General features: G+C 45.6%; 1 protein-coding gene across 1 annotated transcript in view; it reads right to left on the reverse strand.

Moving 5' to 3' along the window:
* Positions 1 to 19,292, reverse strand: part of lmtk2 (lemur tyrosine kinase 2) — a gene marked incomplete at its 5' end in the record, with an annotated part of 96,557 nt that overhangs the window by 72,342 nt on the left and 4,923 nt on the right. The window contains 3 exons of the mRNA XM_085999959.1: positions 15,090 to 15,177; positions 16,652 to 16,770; positions 17,969 to 18,042. Of these exons, the coding sequence (XP_085856085.1) occupies positions 15,090 to 15,177; positions 16,652 to 16,770; positions 17,969 to 18,042 (281 nt within the window). The remainder of the gene's footprint in view (positions 1 to 15,089; positions 15,178 to 16,651; positions 16,771 to 17,968; positions 18,043 to 19,292) is intronic.

A 19,292-nucleotide genomic window follows, 5' to 3' on the forward strand; every position in this document is an offset into this window, starting at 1 on the left:
TGCAAAATAAACCAGCTTCTACCATTTGCCATCAACCTTATCTTGCCAGTTTTCATTGGTTCCGCTTATCGATGAACCGCACGTGGGGCACATGCAGGTTCACGATATCCTGTTCATATGTCAAAGGGGACACACTGTTGCATCTCATAGGTTATGCCATCATTAAGTAGATATTGGGGAGTAGCAGGTCAACTCCGGAACGCAAGGGGCATTCGATCCACTTACACCACTGAACTAGAGAAGGAATCTACAGCAGACCTGAATTTGAGGCACTTAAGTGGTATAATGCATATTCAAGGGAATCAGCTTGTAACTCATATTGGATCACAAAGACAGATTTGAATGCCCATAAGCCTTTTACCCTTTGTACCAGGAAAGACTAAATTTACGATGCTGACAAAATCAGAGTGTGTTAATTTGTGCAACTGAAAATTTCCGCCAAGTACAACTGACAAAATATCAAGGTTCTAGTATCAGGCACAAAACTATTTTTGACTTAGCTTAGTGCAGTCATAGCAAATTTCAGGGCTAGCTAGACAAGATAAATATAGATCATGTGATAAGAGGTTCAAATGAAGAAAAATGGCATTAACTGTCAAAATAGATGTACTGTATACGGTGCAAAAAAGCACGACTTAGCCCTCAAGAATATTCCATATGCCTCCAAATGCTTTAAACCTCATGATTAAAGTTGCCTACAAAACTAAAACAGCTTTTCAACAAGGTAAAAATGTTACCACTCAGAATTGATGCCAACTAAATTTTCTTGTATGTCAAACTTTTCAACTTCATACAGTTTGATCAATCTAATTACATCATTCCCAGTGGGCTTTCAAATGGTGGGTTATGTTTAATACAGAGAGTATAAACAGATCTTATTGAGAGAGCCTGACTGCAATATTGTCCTATCCCACTCCTACCCTATCTATCTATCTATCTTATATATATAAATCGGTCGATCTGTCTGTCTGTCTGTCATTCTGTCTGTCATCGCCTGTGCGTCTGTCGGGCTATGCGCTCGAAAGTTACAGGGCGTACCTACGCGCGCGTTACCTCCAAAGAAAGCTTACGCTTCCGAGACGGTTTTAAGCGTATTTACGTTTCGGCCGGGCTAAAATTGCGCCCGCGGTATCCCAAAAACCTTCAACATTCCGCTCATTAGCATCTCATTATCCGCTCATTAGCGACAGAGTGACCTCGAGGTCGACCAATCGTACGGCGGCTTGCTGCCGCGTGCGGCCAGGCCCTCCTACGGTCGAGTGACGGGACGATTGACGGTCGACCAATCGGTGCGTGTGTGGGCGGGCCTTATCGTTCTGAACCGAGGTGAGTCGCCCGCCATCTTGCTTCCATTCTTTTTCCTGCTTTCTGCATCTTTCTTTTCAAATATACATTTCCAGCAAAATAAAATTCAATTTATTAAATTCTTTTAAAATAAATCACTCATTTGTAAATATTTCATCTCACCTGAACATTCTTTTTCCTACCTTTGCCCGTTTTTTTCTTAGGCCTGAAAGCCTGGGCCTTTCTTGCCCAGCCAGGCCCGAGCTAGGTAACTGGGCTGCTGCTAAGCTCCTCACCACCGCGCCCCCCCGTGTCACGTTACCCGGGGCAACGGCGTCAGCCACGAGGGTCAGGGTGCGCGCGCAGCAGGAGCAGGTGAGACTCTGTTCCGCGCTCAGCTCGGGCGGGGGGGGGGAGGGGGGGGGTGTCGGGGCTCTCGAGAGTGCGGATCGGGTTACCCCGGCAACAGGAGTGCGGGCCGGCTGGGGCTTGGAGAGCGCGGCTCTCGGCCGGGGGGGGGGGCTTGGAGAGCGCGGCTCTCGGCCAGGGGGGGGGGGGCGGGGCTCGGACAGCGCGGCTCTCGGCCGGGGGGGGCGGGGCTCGGAGAGCGCGGCTCTCGGCCGGGGCTCGGAGAGCTGGGCTCTCGGCAGTGCGGGGCGGCGCGGCAGGGTTACCACGGCAACCGGAGCGTGGCCATGCCTGTCTCTCAGCCTCAAGCCCTCCCTTCCTCCTTCCCCCCCTCCCTCCCCCTCCCTTCCCCCCCGCCCGCCCTCCCTTCCCCCCCACCCGCGCTCTCTCTCTACCCCCCAGTCGCTCTCTCTCTCTCTCTTCCCCCCCCCACCCCCCAGTCGCTCTCTCTCTCTCTTCCCCCCCCCCCCAGTCGCTCTCTCTCTCTCTTCCAACAACAACATGCCCTCGAAAAAGCCTCGGCACCGCCGGGCACTTCAGCTAGTCTATATATATATATAAAGGAATCGTTCTGTCTGTCTGTCTATCTGTCCGTCTGTCCTTCTGTCCTCGGGTGTGCGTCTGTCCGGCTATGCGCTCGAAAGTTACAGAGCGTACCTACGCATGCGTCACGTCAAAAGAAAGCTCACCTTTCCGAAACGCTGGTAAGCATATTTACGTTTCGGCCGGACGAAAATCGCGCCCCGCGGTATCCGAAAAACCTTCAACATTCCGCTCATTAGCATCTCATTATCCGCTCATTAACGACAGTGACCTCGAGGTCGACCAATCGTACGCCGGGTTGCTGGCGCGTGCGGCCGGGCCCTCCTACGGTCGAGTGACGGGACGATTGACCAATCCTACGCTTTGGTGACCTGACGGTCGCGTGTGTGAGCGGGCCTTATCGTTCTGAACCGAGGTGAGTAGCCGCCATCTTGCTTCCATTCTTTTTCCTGCTTTCTGCGTCTTTCTTTTCAAATATACATTTCCAGCAAAATAAAATTGCTTTTATTAAATTGTTTAAAAAAAAACTTCATTCATTTGTAAATATTTTCTCTAACCTGAAGATTCTTTTTCCTACCTTTCCCCGTTTTTGTTAGGCCTCAAAGCCTGGGCCTTTCTTGCCCAGCCAGGCCCGAGCTAGGTAATTGTCCCACGGCTTCTGTTAAGCTCCTCACCCCCACCGCCCCCCCCACCCCGGTGACGTTACCCGGGTGAAATAAAGAGTAGATTTGCCTTTCTAAATCTAGGCTTTATTAACCTTAAAAACCCAGCAGCACATCTTCAACACCCAGTCCCAACCAAGGCTGCAGAGAACTGAATTTAAGATGGCCACCACAAATCACATGACATCAACTACCAATGAGTTTACAGCATATTTCTCAAGGCAGGAAACAGGCAACCAATTACAACGCTTCTTACGAAACAAGAATAATCACCACATTCACCCCTCCTTTTAAAACATACTCCAACCTAGGTAGCCTTTACAATTTACAATTAATTATTTATAACTAAAATAATACAAATATAATATTTCAACAATTTTAAAACATTACTATCAAATTATTTTAAAAGTCCATTTTCAATCGGTCGACCGGACATCTTGTTCATGTCGACCTTCTTAACCATGGTGAAATTCCTTGCCCTCCCACACCAGGAGACACGGAAGTATCTTCTGCAGGAAGGCTATCCATATCCCGATTATCAACGGTTTCCGGATTGGAAATCCCATCAGAAGGTAAACTGGGACGGTCATGAACATCCATCGAGGGCTGACGAATAGAATTATAATTATCTGCAATAGGATTGGAAGTATTCGTAGTATCTGTGACGACATCCACATTATCTGAATCATGACTATTGTTAATATCCTCAGAAGAGGGCTGGCCACCACAAGGAGCCAAGTCTTTAATTGAAACAGTACTTTCTTTCCCATCTTGGAATCAAATATGAGCATATTGGGAATTTGCCTCCAACAGCTCCACCTCCTCCACTAAAGGATCATATTTTGACAATCTAACATGGCGTCGAAGCAGCACAGGTCCCTGCATAGTAAACCATGAAGGTACCGAATATCCCGTAGTAGATCTCCGCGGATAGTTAAGGAGCCTTTCATGGGGGGTCACATTAGTAGCCGTTGAAAGCAATGATCTAATGGAATGCAGGGCATCAGGCAATACCATTTCCCACTGTGTATTCTTAAGGTTCCGGGATGTCAAAGCCAACATAACTGCCTTCCAGATCACCCCATTCTATCATTCACACTGTCCATTACCCTGGGGATTATACGGGGTAGTTCTACTAGTAGAAATTCCCCGACTCTGGAGGTATTCCTTCAACTGGGAAGACATAAAAGAACTTCCCTGATCCGAATGGATATACGCAGGCATCCCAAAGATGACAAAAAGTTGAGTCAGACATTTGATAACTGTAGCAGCTGATACATCTGTGCAAGGAAAAGCAAAAGGGAACCTTGAAAACTCATCCACAACAGTAAATATATATCGATTCTGAGTCGTTGAAGGAAGAGGCCCCTTAAAATCAACGCTCAAACGTTCAAAAGGAGAAGTAGCCTTTATAAGATGAGCTCGTTGAGGCTTAAAGAAATTCGGTTTACACCGAGCACAGATAGAACATGATGAAGTCATCCGCTTGACGTCTTCAACTGAAAAGGGCAAATTCTTACTGCGTACGAAGTGCATCATCCTCGTAACACCAGGATGGCACAAAGCATTATGAAGATTAATAAGCGTATCTCCGTGAATCACAGAACAATAAGCCCTCGACAGCGCATCAGCAGCAACATTATCCTTCCCCGGACGGTAAACTATATCAAAATGGTAGCATGCCAACTCAATCCTCCACCTCCTTATTTTATCATTCTTGATCTTTCCAAAATGTTTGACATCAAACATAAAGGACACAGATTTTTGGTCAGTTACCAATGTAAAATGTCGCCCCGATAAATAATGTCTCCATTTACGTAGTGCTTCTACTATTGCATACGCCTCTTTCTCTATTGAGGAGTGTCTTTTCTCACTATTGTTCAAAGTACGTGAGAAAAAGGACACAGGTCTTCCATTTTGGTTCAGAGTAGCCCCATTGCAAAATCGGAAGCGTCCGTCTCAATCACAAAGGGAAGCTGCTCATCAATAGAATGCACAACTGCTCCAAGGATATCCTTTTTGAAATTATCAAAACACGTCCTGGCCTCCCATGATAGAGGATATGTCGTAACCCGAATAAGGGGCCGGATCTTCTGCGAAAAGTTTGCAATCCAATTAGAATAATAAGAAAACAGTCCAACAACTCGTTGCAAAGCCTTAGAATTAGTAGGACAAGGTAAATCAATCAATGGTCGCAGGCGTTCTGGATCTGGTTTAATCTTGTTTCCCGAGATAATATACCCCAGTAGATTTACCTCAGTGGTCGAAAAGATACACTTCTCTTTATTGAAAGTTAAACCAACTTTTTCCGCAGCTTGAAGGAATCTTTCTAAATTAGAATCATGCTCCACCCTTGATTTGCCACACACCGTGATGTCATCTAAATATGAAAAGGTGTAAAGAGAGTTATCACTTATAAAGGCATCCATTGCCCGTTGAAAACAGGCAACACCATTAGTAACACCAAATGGTACTCGGCAAAACTGATACAGCTTTCCGCCAGCCTCAAAGGCCGTATATGGTTGATCCGTCTTAACGATAGGAATCTGATGATAAGCACTCTTTAGGTCAATAGTGCTAAAAACCTTATACTGAGATACTTTGTTGATAAGCTCATCAATCTTAGGCAAAGGGTACACATCTAATTGAGTATACCTATTAATAGTTTGAGAGTAGTCTATCACCATTCGTTTCTTATGTCTCTCGTTAGTGGTGACAACTACTTGTGCCCGCCAGGGCGAACAACTAGGTTCAATGATTCCTTCCAATAAAAGACGTTGAACTTCAGAATTAATAAATTCTTTATCCTGACTGCTATACCTTCTTGACTTGGTAGCAATTGGCTTACAATCCGGCATCAAATTGGAAAAAAGTGATAATGGAGAAATGGATAAAGAAGTTAATCCACAAATAGATAAAGGTGGCTTAGTTCCTCCAAAAGAAAGACTGAGAGACTCGTGTAATTGAAGCACATCATGACCAATCAAAATATCCGCAGAGATTAGGCAAAACAGATAGGCGTATATCAGTATACGTATTACCTAGAAGAATTAATTTCACAAGGCAACAACCAGCTACTTGTGAGGTGAGAGTCGTCTGAGCCATACACACCTGATAAGTAACAGGCGAAATTTTCAAACGCTTCTCCTTCACAAACTGAAGACTTATAAAACTCTCGGTACTGCCCGTATCTATAAGGGCCTTCACTTCTAACCCATTAACTTGGGCCGTAACTATAGCTTTGTTTAGGCCACGAGCAAAGGCAGCAGAAACTGATGCAATAAACGCCCTATCTAAAGGCTGAATAGTCGCAGAGGAGGCAATTGATTTACAAACACGTGCATAACGACCTCTCTTGCCGCATTTACTACACACAGCCTCCCGAGCAGGACACTTCAGACGAGAGTGCCGGGCGTTCCCACAAAAATAACACTTCTGAATCCTAGAGGCAACAGCAGCCGAAGTAGAAACTGTTTCAGAATCCTATTAAGTCCACATAATTCCTTTTCATCCGGAACTGCCGAAACCACAGTCGCAGGCCGATTAAAAAGAGCGTAAGAATCCGAACTTCTCTGAGCCAAATCCAATGTAGAGGCCTGCTCAAAAGCACTCGAGATCCAAAGTCTTATTTTCTAATAGCCGCTGACGAATTGATCTAGACAGTAATCCATTAATAAAAGCATCCCGTACCGATTCTTCCTTATATTCTTCTGCCGACACGGCCTTATAATTACAGTTAGCACCAAGGCGCCGAAGTGCTTGTAAATAAGCATCCAAAGATTCTCCCACCTGCTGCCTACGGGCAGATAGGTGACGTGCAAATACCTCATTCTTTGGCTTAACAAAAATCTTTTCCAATGTAGCAATAGCCAATTCGTAAGTTTCACAGTCCAAGATATACTTATACACATCCGGAGCAATGTAGTTGATCAGTATATTCAACTTATTTAGAGACTCTTGGTCCAACACACCCAAAAAGTTTTTAAATGTACGATACCAGTGTTTCCATTTATCATCCACTCCTGCAGAATTAGGGTCAGCATTAAATCGTTCCGGTTGAAGATATCGCTCCATTCTAACAAAAGATTAATAAATTGAAATAAAGAGTAGATTTGCCTTTCTAAATCTAGGCGTTATTAACCTTAAAAACCCAGCAGCACATCTTCAACACCCAGTCCCAACCAAGGCTGTAGAGAACTGAATTTAAGATGGCCACCACAAATCACATGACATCAACTACCAATGAGTTTACAGCATATTTCTCAAGGCAGGAAACAGGCAACCAATTACAACGCTTCTTACGAAACAAGAATAATCACCACACCGGGGCAACGGCGTCAGCCACAAGGGTCACGAGGGTCAGGGTGCGCGCGCAGCAGCTGAGACGCGGCGTCTCTCTGTTCCCCGCTCGGCTCGGGCAAGGGGGGGGCGGGGCTCTCGGGCGTGCGGATCTCGGGCGGGGCTTGGTGAGCGGGAAGGGTTACCCCGGCAACCGGGCCCGCCGGCCGTCTCTCACAGCCGCAATCGGCGGACTTCAAGCCGGCTCGGCCGGGGCTCGGAGAGCAGGGCTCTCGGAGTGGGGCTCTCGGGAGTGCGGGGCGGGGCGGCTGGGGCTCTCGGGAGTGTGGGGCGGCCGGGGCTCGGAGAGCGGGGCTCTCAGGAGTGCGGGGCGGGGCGGCGCGGCCAGTGCTCGGGAGGACGGGGGCTCGGAAGGGGGGGGGGGATGGTTACCCCGACAACCGGGCGTGGCCGCCTCTCAGCCTCAAGCCGGCTCACGCCTGTTCTCGGGGCTTGGCTCCATTTGCGGCCGTGGGCCACTCGCCCTCTCTCTCTCCTTCCCTCTGTCTCCCCCCTCCCCCTTCTCTCCCCCGCTCCCCCCTTCTCTCCCCCGCTCCCCTCCGCGCCCCCTTCTCTCCCCCACTCCCTCCCCCCTTCTCTCCCCCACCCTCTTCCTTCTCTCCCCCACTCCCTCCCCCCTCCTCGCCCCCCTTCTCTCCCCCCTCCTCTCCCTCCCCGCTCTCTCTCTTCCCCCTCCCCGCTCTCTCTTCCCCCCCAGTCGCTCTCTCTCTTCCCCCCCAGTCGCTCTCTCTCTTCCCCCCCAGTCGCTCTCTCTCTTCCCCCCCCAGTCGCTCTCTCTCTTCCCCCCCAGTCGCTCTCTCTCTTCCCCCCCAGTCGCTCTCTCTCTTCCCCCCCAGTCGCTCTCTCTCTTCTCCCCCAGTCGCTCTCTCTCTTCCCCCCCCAGTCGCTCTCTCTCTTCCCCCCCAGTCGCTCTCTCTTCCCCCCCAGTCGCTCTCTCTCTTCCCCCCGTCGCTCTCTCTTCCCCCCCAGTCGCTCTCTCTCTTCCCCCCCAGTCGCTCTCTCTCTTCCCCCCCAGTCGCTCTCTCTTCCCCCCGTCGCTCTCTCTCTTCCCCCCCAGTCGCTCTCTCTCTTCCCCCCCAGTCGCTCTCTCTCTTCCCCCCCAGTCGCTCTCTCTCTTCCCCCCCAGTCGCTCTCTCTCTTCCCCCAGTCGCTCTCTCTCTTCCCCCAGTCGCTCTCTCTTCCCCCCCAGTCGCTCTCTCTCTTCCCCCCCAGTCGCTCTCTCTCTTCCCCCCCAGTCGCTCTCTCTCTTCCCCCCCCAGTCGCTCTCTCTCTTCCCCCCCCAGTCGCTCTCTCTCTCTCTTCCAACAACAACATGCCCTCGAAAAAGCCTCGGCACCGCCGGGCACTCCAGCTAGTAAGAATATAAAAGCATTCTGGTTCCAAAAAAAAGTTCCTTTACTTCAAAAAGCTGGCACAAGAGAGCATATTTCAAGAACGTTCAGTCCTACTTGTCCCAATCAGCATCATCAGTATTCCACAAACTCTGAACTAGTGATAACACTGTATACAAATCTACTTGGCAGCCTGCACAATAAAATCCTCTTGCAAAGTTATGTCAAGAGACTTGAGAAACTGGAACTACTGCCATTGTAACAGAGAAGGTTAACAGGAGATTTAATAGAGGTTTTTTAAATTAATAAAGATTTTGATTGGCTGAACAAGGAAAGGCTATTTCCTCTGGTTGGGGAGTTGATGTGGAAGAGTCAGAGAGGGATTAGGAGAAATTGCTTCACTCAAGCATCTTGTTGGAAAATGGAATGTTGTCCCACAGGGAGTGGTTGAGGCAGAGACCACTGCATATTTTGCGAGAATTGGATAAATATTTGGAACAGAGGAACACACAGGTCAGTAGGGCTAGTTCTGGATTGCTCTGCAAACAGCCAGCACAAATATGATGGGCCAATGGCCTCCTTCAGTGTAGTCTTCTTCGGCTCTATAGCTCAATAACAGTACCAAACCATTAACTACTGGGCTGGACAAATTTGGCCTATTCCATGCCAAGGTTCATCTTCCAGAGAGATCACAAGGTGGTTTTAAATGAAGACCCTTTAGCCCAACTGATCTCATCTTTCCAGAATAATAACCCTACCAATTCCAAATACAGCATCTAGCTGTTTCTTAAATGAGTTCAGTGCCCTGGCCTCAACCATCCTTCCCGGCAACGTGTGCTAGGTGTTGATCACCTGCTGTATAAAGACAGAGTTCGCAACATTTATCCTAGATTTGCACTTTGCAGCCCTGAACCTGTACCCTCTTTTCCTGCTGCCCTGGAGTATCTGAAGGTACTGTTTAAGGTTTACTTTCTCTAGCCCATTACGTATCCTATATACCTGCATAACAAACATTCCCTCCAGGACATCTCATTGAGAACTCTAGCTTTTCAAGCCATTTGTTAGTTTTTCCCTCCAGCTTTAGAGATCAGTCTTGTTGCTCTCCTCTGTCCTGCTTGGATTCCCCAATAGACAGGCACCATTGACTTCCACAAAGTATAGGGCATCTTTGGCTGTACATGAGCCTACCAACAATTCTACAGCATGCCGAAATAGGAAGAGTTATCATTCCATCAGCACACAGATGCTATGTGAACACTATTAAAGTATAGTGCCCATTGATGCATATTTCCCAAGGGGTAAGCATGATATTTTCATTCTGTGGCAATTAAATGCGACAGTGAATCATTTTCCTGTATCATTATCCCACCTCTGTTATATAATGGACTAGCTGGGGAGCCCCGCGTTGCGAGGGCAATTTTGGGGCGCTTGGTCTCCCTGCCCCTGTGTGTCCCCCCTCTCCCTGTCATGTCCTCTCCCTGTCCTATCCCTCCCTCCCCTCCCCTCCTCTCCCTCCCTCCCCTCCTCTCCCTCCCTCCCCTCGCCCACCCCCACCCCCCTCTGTCCCTCTCTCCGGCCCCTCCCCCTGCCTAGCGCCTGAGGTCCGGAGCTGAGGTCCCCCGCGTATCGCGCGGCTGATGGACGGCTGCTGCAGTCAGTGCGGGCGGCGCGAGCCCACCGCGATTTCCCGAGGCTCGCCCCCCCCCAGCGATTTCCCGAGGCGCTCCCCCCCCCCCCCGCGATTTCCCGAGGCTCTCCACCCCCCCCCCGCGGCGTTGTGAGGGCAATTTTGGGGCGCTTGGTCTCCCTGCCCATGTGTGTCCCCCCTCTCCCTGTCATGTCCTCTCCCTGTCCTATCCCTCCCTCCCCTCCCTCCCTCCTCTCCTCTCCTCCCTTCCCCCCCCTCCCTCCTCCCTACCCTCGCCCTCCCCCACCCCTCCCCTCTGTCCCTCTCTCCGGCCCCTCCCCCTGCCTAGCGCCTGAGGTCCGGAGCTGAGGTCCCCCGCGTATCGCGCGGCTGATGGACGGCCGCTGTGGGCGGGCGGCGCATGCGCGGTCAGTGTGGGCGGCGCGAGCCCCACCGCGATTTCCCGAGGCTCCCCCCCACCCCGCGATTTCCCGAGGCTCTCCCCCCACCACCCCCCCCCCGGCGATTTCCCGAGGCTCTCCCCCCCGCGATTTCCCGAGGCTCTCCCCCCCCCCGCGATTTCCCGAGGCTCTCCCCCCCCCGCGATTTCCCGAGGCTCCCCCCCCCCGCGATTTCCCGAGGCTCTCCCCCCCCCCCGCGATTTCCCGAGGCTCTCCCCCCCCCCCCGCGATTTCCCGAGGCTCTCCCCCCCCCCCGCGATTTCCCGAGGCTCTCCCCCCCCCCCTATTAAATTGTTATTTAATTCCCTAACACATCATTAAAATATTTACCTTAGTTCCCTAACACACAGAAAGTGTGGGGGAAAAAAAATTGTGAAAAATCAAGATGGCGGCCACTCACCTCGGTTCAGAAGGATAAGGCCCGCCCACACACGCACCGATTGGTCGACTGGAAGCGTAGGATTGGTCAATCGTCGAGTCACTTGACACTCAACTGTAGGATGGCACGCGCCCGTCCGATTGGTCAACCTCGACGTCACACGGTCGCTAATGAGATGCTAATGAGCGGAACGCTGAACGTTTTTCGGATACCGCGGGCGGGATTTTTGTCCGGCCGAAACGTAAATACGCCTATGACCGGTCCGGAATCGCAAGCTTTCTTTTGAGGCGACGCGCGCGTCGGTACGCTCTCTAACTTTCAAACGTATAGAGAACAGGCGGACAGACAGACATCCGGACAGACAGAAGAGCCGCTTTATATATATAGATAATCTTCATTGCAATACACAGATCTTCCCTATTTCTTTTCAACTAGTGTAAAATATTGGCACATCTACAAATAACAAGCTGTTTGGAACTTAAAAATTAAGTCTGTTATTTGAGTTACCTCAATAATGTACTCAAGAAGCCAGAATCCTAGTAAGAGTTCAGACAAACAGCTCATTCCAGAATCTCAAAGGTTTTTTTTTTTTTAAACCTATCTGCAGAGTCAGATACTGAATGCCAGGACAACTAACAATCCTAGTATTCTGATGGCACCATATAAACGTGTTACGAGTTGTCACACACTCAACTGTTATTCTACACAACTGATAGTTTATTAACTGGGCCAAATCTAGCCAGCAGATGGCATTACACTTTAATGGGAGATAGGTCAGCTTCAGTTCAAGTTGAATTACAGTTAACTCCATTCACCTTTATAAAAAAAACTCAACACTGGTTGTATATTTTTACAGATACATTAAACACTGCAGCAGGTCAGTTTGTATGGCAAAGCATTAAGGAATGCTGAATGCTGCAGAAATTAACCACTTCACATTAACAATGGCTTTATGGGTGATCTCTCTCAAATTCACATCACGGTTTGATGGCCATGTTATTAAAGCAGGAATATATTTCCTCTCCCCTCTCCCAACATTCCCAGTCAGCCATGTGTCTGATACATACAGAAAAATGTATTAAGTGTCACCAAATCAAGAAATCTACATGTAGAATTTCTATTTGCCCAATACAGCATATATACTCCTTCCGCCCCCCCCACCCCATTCTATAGGAACAGCCTACTTACCCAAGCTTAGGCTGAGTTTGGTAAGACGCCCCCCACCCTGACTCCAAGTGTGTGCAAGGTTTAATTAATTAAACTGCACAGCTTACTGGAACAAAGTACCAGTGAGCTTCCTGCCATTTGTTCAGTTAAGCCCACTCTACCAATTAGGATATTGGATTGCTGGACTATTTGGAGCGAAGGGGGAAGAATCCCAGCCCCCAGTGACAGGTTACCCCTCCAGGTTCCATTAATGAGCCAGGCTGACTGGCCAGCCATCTACTGTGCTGTGGAATACTGTGGGCCTGCCTGGTTCATTACTAAATTAACCCACAGACTTGGCTCCCACTTTCCATCACCAGGTGTTTAATCTTGGACCCACTCAACCCCAAAAAAATCCTGCTTCCTCACTGCATCTGGCAGAGTGTCCAATGGGAATATGCCTTGGAAAAGGTAAATAAATTTTGCTGAAGGAAGAGGTGAAAGAAGTGAAATGAAGGAAGACAGTCATCAAGGATGCTTTTGAGCAGGATGTTGTGACAGGTACTGTTAGAGAGCCTCGAGCTCTTAGAATGGACTCTTTCATGCTAGCTATCACAACCACCTGCTTGAATACTCTAACAAACTACAAGAGTAACTGGTAATTTCTGCCGGTTTCTTCCCCTGCTTTCTTTCAATTTATTAACTCTCCAAAATGCCATTGTTGAATTAAATTTTAAGTACATCTCTTTTCTATCTCACCAAAGACATGCAACAGAGCAGGTAACTGATGCGACATTGCTGGTTATCAGTGATGTAGATTCTGCACTTATAGCCTGCGATTCTTTTACAACCAAAACCAAATCATGTACTTTCCATTCTCCAAAGCATTCAACAAACTTTAGGAATAGAAAAAGCATGGGCTTTGCAATCCAAACAAAACAGGGTATGCACTCATCACCTTCACATGTGATTCGTTGTGTGTATCTAATACAGACATCATTCAAGATCTCTTGCAACACAAGGCCAAAGTGCAATAGAAAACTGAATTCTTCGCATGCAAGGAACCAGGTTCAAATTCTATACAAACCTGTAGGGGAAACTGTAGTCTTCTAGCAAAAACATTATGTCCCATGAAACAAGGTCAGCATTTAACTGTATTTGTAAAATTGCAGATTTTACAAATAGTGAAATCTGCACCACAGAGAAAGGAATTCAAAGTCTAATGTAAGCTGGTCGACAAAGCTCGCAACAAAAACTTTAATTAAGCTTGTGAGGGGAATGTTATGCTTCAAAGATTGCAGTGCCCACTGTTGTGCTGAAGATCGCATACTTTGATCGAGTGCTCGTTCCCGGCTGTTGGGTTAACCCCGTACCGTATTTACTTTTCCCCACTGACTTGTACACGCTTGGAAATCAATCACAATGTGTGTTCATCTTTCAAAACCCAAGAGGAAAAAAGAATGACAGCAGCAGTGTTAAATTACAGTACTATGCTGCATTTGAAAGTCTATGTAATGTAATGGACCCCTGACCACTGCTCTCTTAACCTGGCCCAATGCTAATTGCACCTTCTGACCCGACCACCCATGATAATTTTCAGACAGTCAAATATGTCGAATTGCAGCAACAATGTAGTACATTGGTCAGTGAGATACCAGTAAAGAAACGTAACACAAAACAAGTACTAAACACAGACAAAATTCTATCTGTAGATAATATTACGAATAACTCCCAAGAAAATGTTAACTGGAAAACAACATTTTTAATGTTTTCAATATCAAGTATTACATGACAATACAAATTCTTACATATTATATACTGTATATGCGAAATATGCCAAGTGATGCCCAAGTTCCACTTGACAAAAGTAAAATCATTCTATACAACTGGTATGGTAATTGGAAAATAAAGTTCACACATGCCAGGTAGCTGATTGCAAATGGAAAATGCACAGTGGTTAATCAGCATGCATTTTCTGCATCTTAAACTCACTTGAAATTTGGCTTTAGAACTGTAAAATTTTAGCAAATCACCCTGTGAATCACACCAACACCCACAATTGCCTTCACATTACAATACCGTCTCATTCTTCACAGTTCTGGCATAATTTGTAACTCAACAAGGTTTCAATTTATTGATGGAAGAATATTAAAAATGGTGGAGTGTGCACAGCTATAATTTCATATTAAGATTAAGAGTACATTCTGAAACTACTCAAACCCTTGCTCCTAGGTTATGATCTCATCTAATCCTTCGATGAAATGACAACTTTCTTGCATACATTACATACTCAACTTGCCATAATGTGAGCATGCAATGGCAACAATTACAAGGAATTGTTAATTATTCAGCAGAATATTATCTAAGTGTGTGTAATTGACAGCTTCAAAGGGTTCAATAAAGGCAAGTTCATTGGGAAAAGGTATCAAAGGGAAAAATCACTCGGGGGAGAAAGCATCATCAATGCATAGGATTTCTCATAAGGTCGGTTAGGAAAAATTGTTTGATACATCTCTTCCCTATGGGATTATTTACATTGCTTCATGTCAGAAAGCAGCTGGCTGATACTTGAAATGTCAGGTCACCTAACTGGAAGACATTCAGCAAGCCCCTCCTCTGACCAGCTGCTTTAAGGACAGATCGGATCAACACTCGGGAATGGGAAGGTTGCAGATGCAGCCCTAAAATGTGTGTGAAAGGTTCAAAACCGTGTAGGAACCTGCTTTTACTGGTACTGTGCTCTGTGCTGCACCGTAGCCTATTGATACTATTATTTAATACAGTAACTAAAGCAAAATACAATTTCACTCAATTAGAAGGGACGGAAGATGCTAGAAATCTTACAACATGGAAAAGGTTAAACTCTCAGACAGCTGACTGTTTACTTACCAGCTGACAAAACTCAAAGACCAGCAGGTAAGGGACAGCATCCACACATTGTCCCAAGCAGTGAAGCACATTTGGGTGCTGCAAAACCCTGAAATTAGAAATAACGATTAAGACTCACATGCAAAGGGGTTTAATGCCAAACATTCTTGCATCTTAAGCTCCATCTATTTTAGCAGAGTATTTTGATTGTCTATTATTCAACAAAATTGTTTTAGCATTCCAGCTGCTAACAGTATTTTTACACAACTACTGTATCACAAAACATCAAGACAGTGTGATTACAGACCAGGTTTCTTGTAAACACAGCTCTGCAGAGGTCTCTATTGACAGAAAGATCCAAATGCAAGGGCATACTTCAACCATTTTTACTGTAATTTTGATGACAAAAACCATCGTGCATTCATTCCCTCCCATAATTAAGCTCAATAAAGGGCAATGCAAGAAAAAAGGCTCCGTACTCCAAATATTTGCGATGCACAATTCTGTTTATTACATCCTTGGCAACATCTGTTCAGTCTTCGCAATTTTCCACTTTGTCTAACAAGAAACCCCACTGTGTATTACAGAAACTAGTCGTGCAATACAGCCTGTTTCAGTGCACTTTCTTGCAGTAAACATGTGCATCAAACATTTGCCAATAAATCTGAAGAGAACAGTGTAGGAACAAAGGCTCATTGCAACAGAGGTGTGTGCTGGTCTATCGCTTTGCTCCCAGGTACAAAAGCAGTTTGGTGAAGAGAGGATATGACTTGTACATGTATCAATGAAAGCTCCAAACAAAAGTCTGAAAAATATCGTACATCTGCTAAAGCAGTTTCAATTCACTAGACAAAGACAGAGATGACACATGTACTGTTCTTAATACACCCATCATTGAAAGGAGCCAAGAATCTAATTTAAACTACCCTAATTTTCAGGTTTGGTGAAAACCCAATGAAAAGTTTTACTATAGGGCGAATTTAATGGCAATAGGCGCAATAGCACAAAGATAGTCCCCGGCTCACCTATTTTTAAAAGGAATTCAATTATAAAAACAAATATAAAATCTGATGAATCATTTTAAACTAAGCTAATATCTATAGTCAAAGAGAACCACAACATGAAGTGTCTTCATTTCCCTCCCTGCCATCTCCAATTATGCCTGTGTAGGAGATTCAAAAATCTCTGCTTCAAGTTGTGCAGAAAGCTACAAAACTTTAATTTTAGCAATTTAAAATTTGTATTTGCAATTGTAAGAACATAAGAATTAGGAGCAGGAGTAGGCCATACGGCCACTTGGGCCTTCTCCGCCATTCAATAAGATCATGACCGATCTTCGACCTCAACTCCACTTTCCCACCCTATCCCCACATCCCTTGATTCCTGTAATACCTTCATTGTAATACCAGCCCGAAATACAATTCCACAACTAATGATCTTTGAAATCAAAAAGGTCGACACTGGATAAAAGTCACTATTTGCAGTTTGTGAAGAACTAAAATCATGTAGATTCCAAACTGGAAAAGTTTAATTTTTCCCCACACACTTGAACTACAGCTACAAAAGTGGAGAATACGACTAACCTGTAAGCCTCTCCAATTTTAAGGAATCGACGCTGTTCCGTTGAGCTTGCATTGGCTTTCAGTTCTTTAATAATCACCCTTACTAAACTGGAATCCTCGTAGATTTCCCCAAGAAGAACCTTGCAGAAATATGTAGAAAAGCACTTTTATATACTTCACTCTCCAAAACAGGAAGTCCCTAATTTCCCATGAACACACTTGATTACATGGAATGTGGAAAAGGACAAGGACATTGCAGCAGGTGACAAAGGATGTTTATACATTTCTCTGCCAAGTCCACATCACACAGCTTGGGTCAGTCACCAAGCCTTCCTCCTCAAGAAAGGGCAACAACAGGAAATAGGCATAAATCAGGAATGCTGTGATCCAACCTTGCCTGACTGGGACCAAGTCCCCAAGTAAAAACATTACTGATTATCTCATTTGAAAATCAAAAAACAAAATAAAATTCTGCCTAATGACAATCTATAGCATTTTTACAAAACCATTTTTAAGAGGTTGAACTTTCCGCATTTAATTTAAGCCGCAGTTAGACCGTGTTACATTTGTTAGTATACGCCCACGTTTACTAACCTATCAAAATCATACAGAGCAATCAAAATGCTATAAAGGCGGCCAACTGCTTTTTCAAAAAGGCTTAATAGTTTATACTGTCCATGACTAGTATAAACCTATATTTTGCTTTGATTCAAATGCTCTCCAAATCATAGAACACAGAATGAGGCCATTCAGCCCCTCATGCTTGTACCGGCTCTTTAAAAGTGCTCTCCAATTAGTCCCACTCCCCTGCTCTTTCCCCATAGCCCTGCAAATTTTTTACTTTAAATTTCCCTGTGTAAATGCTATTAGACTCAGGACCCTTGTATTCAGAGACCAGGCTAAGCTGTAGGTGAGAAGCCATTTTATAGCCCACTGCAGCACCCTGTCCCTTTGAAAGTTGGCATATTCAAACATAATTGGAAGAATATTTTAACAGGATCGCCTAACATCTTGTTCCCATCAGAAGCTGGGACCTCTGCCATTAATTTCAATTGGTTAATCATGTCTGGCATTATAAATGGAAGCCAGGTATGAAATCAAGTTTCAATGGTGGCACACCTAGGATTTAAGATTTCCAACAATTTAAAAATCTTATAACTTGATTTAAAATACAGATTTATTTATATGACCAGTATCTTTGCTGCTAATGTTTGCCTTTACTAGCAGATGTTTAGATCACCATTAACAGCCCACTAAATACAGGGTATGGTTAAAGTGCACTTTCCTACTAAAATCATTTGGGGATTGTCACCTTTAGTTTGTAAAAGCAGTGCTTACCTTACCAAACCAGCCATTTCCAATTTCTTGGATGTAGCTAAGATTCTGACGCATAAAAGATGCTGAGGATACTCCTGTAAAACACAAAACAAATGACGGAAGTGGCTTTTATAAAAACGCTCAAACAGGAAGACTTCAGCTTTATTTTACACCAATTTTCCAAACCAAGTTTTACATTTTGAATTAGCGCCTCTAGTTTGTGATGAAGCATACAGAGCGGCAGGATACCAGAAAAGTTCAGATATTTCTAATGGGGAGGTTGGGGGAGGCGAAGAAACAGGGAACTTCCAGGGCCATGACGAATAGATCAATCAATAGTTATAAAGGAAATGCATACACATCGTGCCAAGTACTTTACCATTGCAGCATCCTGTAAATATAACCCAAGCAAAAATTTGGACTTAGTGAAACTATAACTAGATTAAAAGATTAACATTACGCAGGTCTGTGTTATTTATAAATGTGTATCCTAGTGTAGGAGCTAAGCAATACTGATGTACACGTATCTATAAATAACTCAAACATAAATGTACTTTTTGAAAAAAGGTTTTGAATGAGGAACTTCATTAGAGGATAAAAAATAAAGGATAAAAAGTATCATGCAGACACAAGTCTCCTTCTTTCAACAGTCCTATTTATTCCAAAGGAAGCCCCAAAGTGACAATAGCATACAGTGGGATGTTGACAGAGAAACTGTGCCAAAGGTCAAGATGTCAAGCCTTGCCACAGCAGAGGCTTTTAGGTCCCAGAAAGGAAGTCCACTGTCAGGAACATGGATCTTAAAAAAAGGAAAAACAGAACTTCTGTCTGTTCCAAATATAACCCATGCCTGCTTGTTTACCACAACAATTATTTGCATTTTTATAGCACCTTTAATGTAGTAAAATGTCCCAAGGATCTTCATGTGAGTATTATCGAACAAAATTTGACACCAAGCCACATAAGGATATATTGGGGCAGGTGACCAAAAGCTTGGTCAAAGAGGTAGGTTTTAAGGAGCATCTTAATGGAGAGAGGTGTGGAGGGGGAATTCCAGAGCTTAGGGTCTAGGCAGCTGGAGAGAAGAAAATGGGATATGCGCAAGAATCCATAACTGGAGGAGCGCAGAGATCTCAGAGGGTTGTAGAGCTGGAGGAGGTTAGAGAGATAGGGAGGGGGTGAGGCCCTGCAGGGATTTGAAAACAAGGAAAAGAATTATAAAATTGAGGTGTTGCCAGACCGGCTGCCAATGTAAATCAGCGCGCACAGGAGTGATGAATGAACAGGACTTGGTGCAAGTTAGGATACGGGCAGCAGAGTTTTGGATAGCTCAAGTTTACGGAGG

Source organism: Somniosus microcephalus, chromosome 11, assembly GCF_052327205.1.
Source record: "Somniosus microcephalus isolate GS21.2 chromosome 11, FLI_Smic_1.0, whole genome shotgun sequence".
Lineage (NCBI taxonomy): Eukaryota > Metazoa > Chordata > Chondrichthyes > Squaliformes > Somniosidae > Somniosus > Somniosus microcephalus.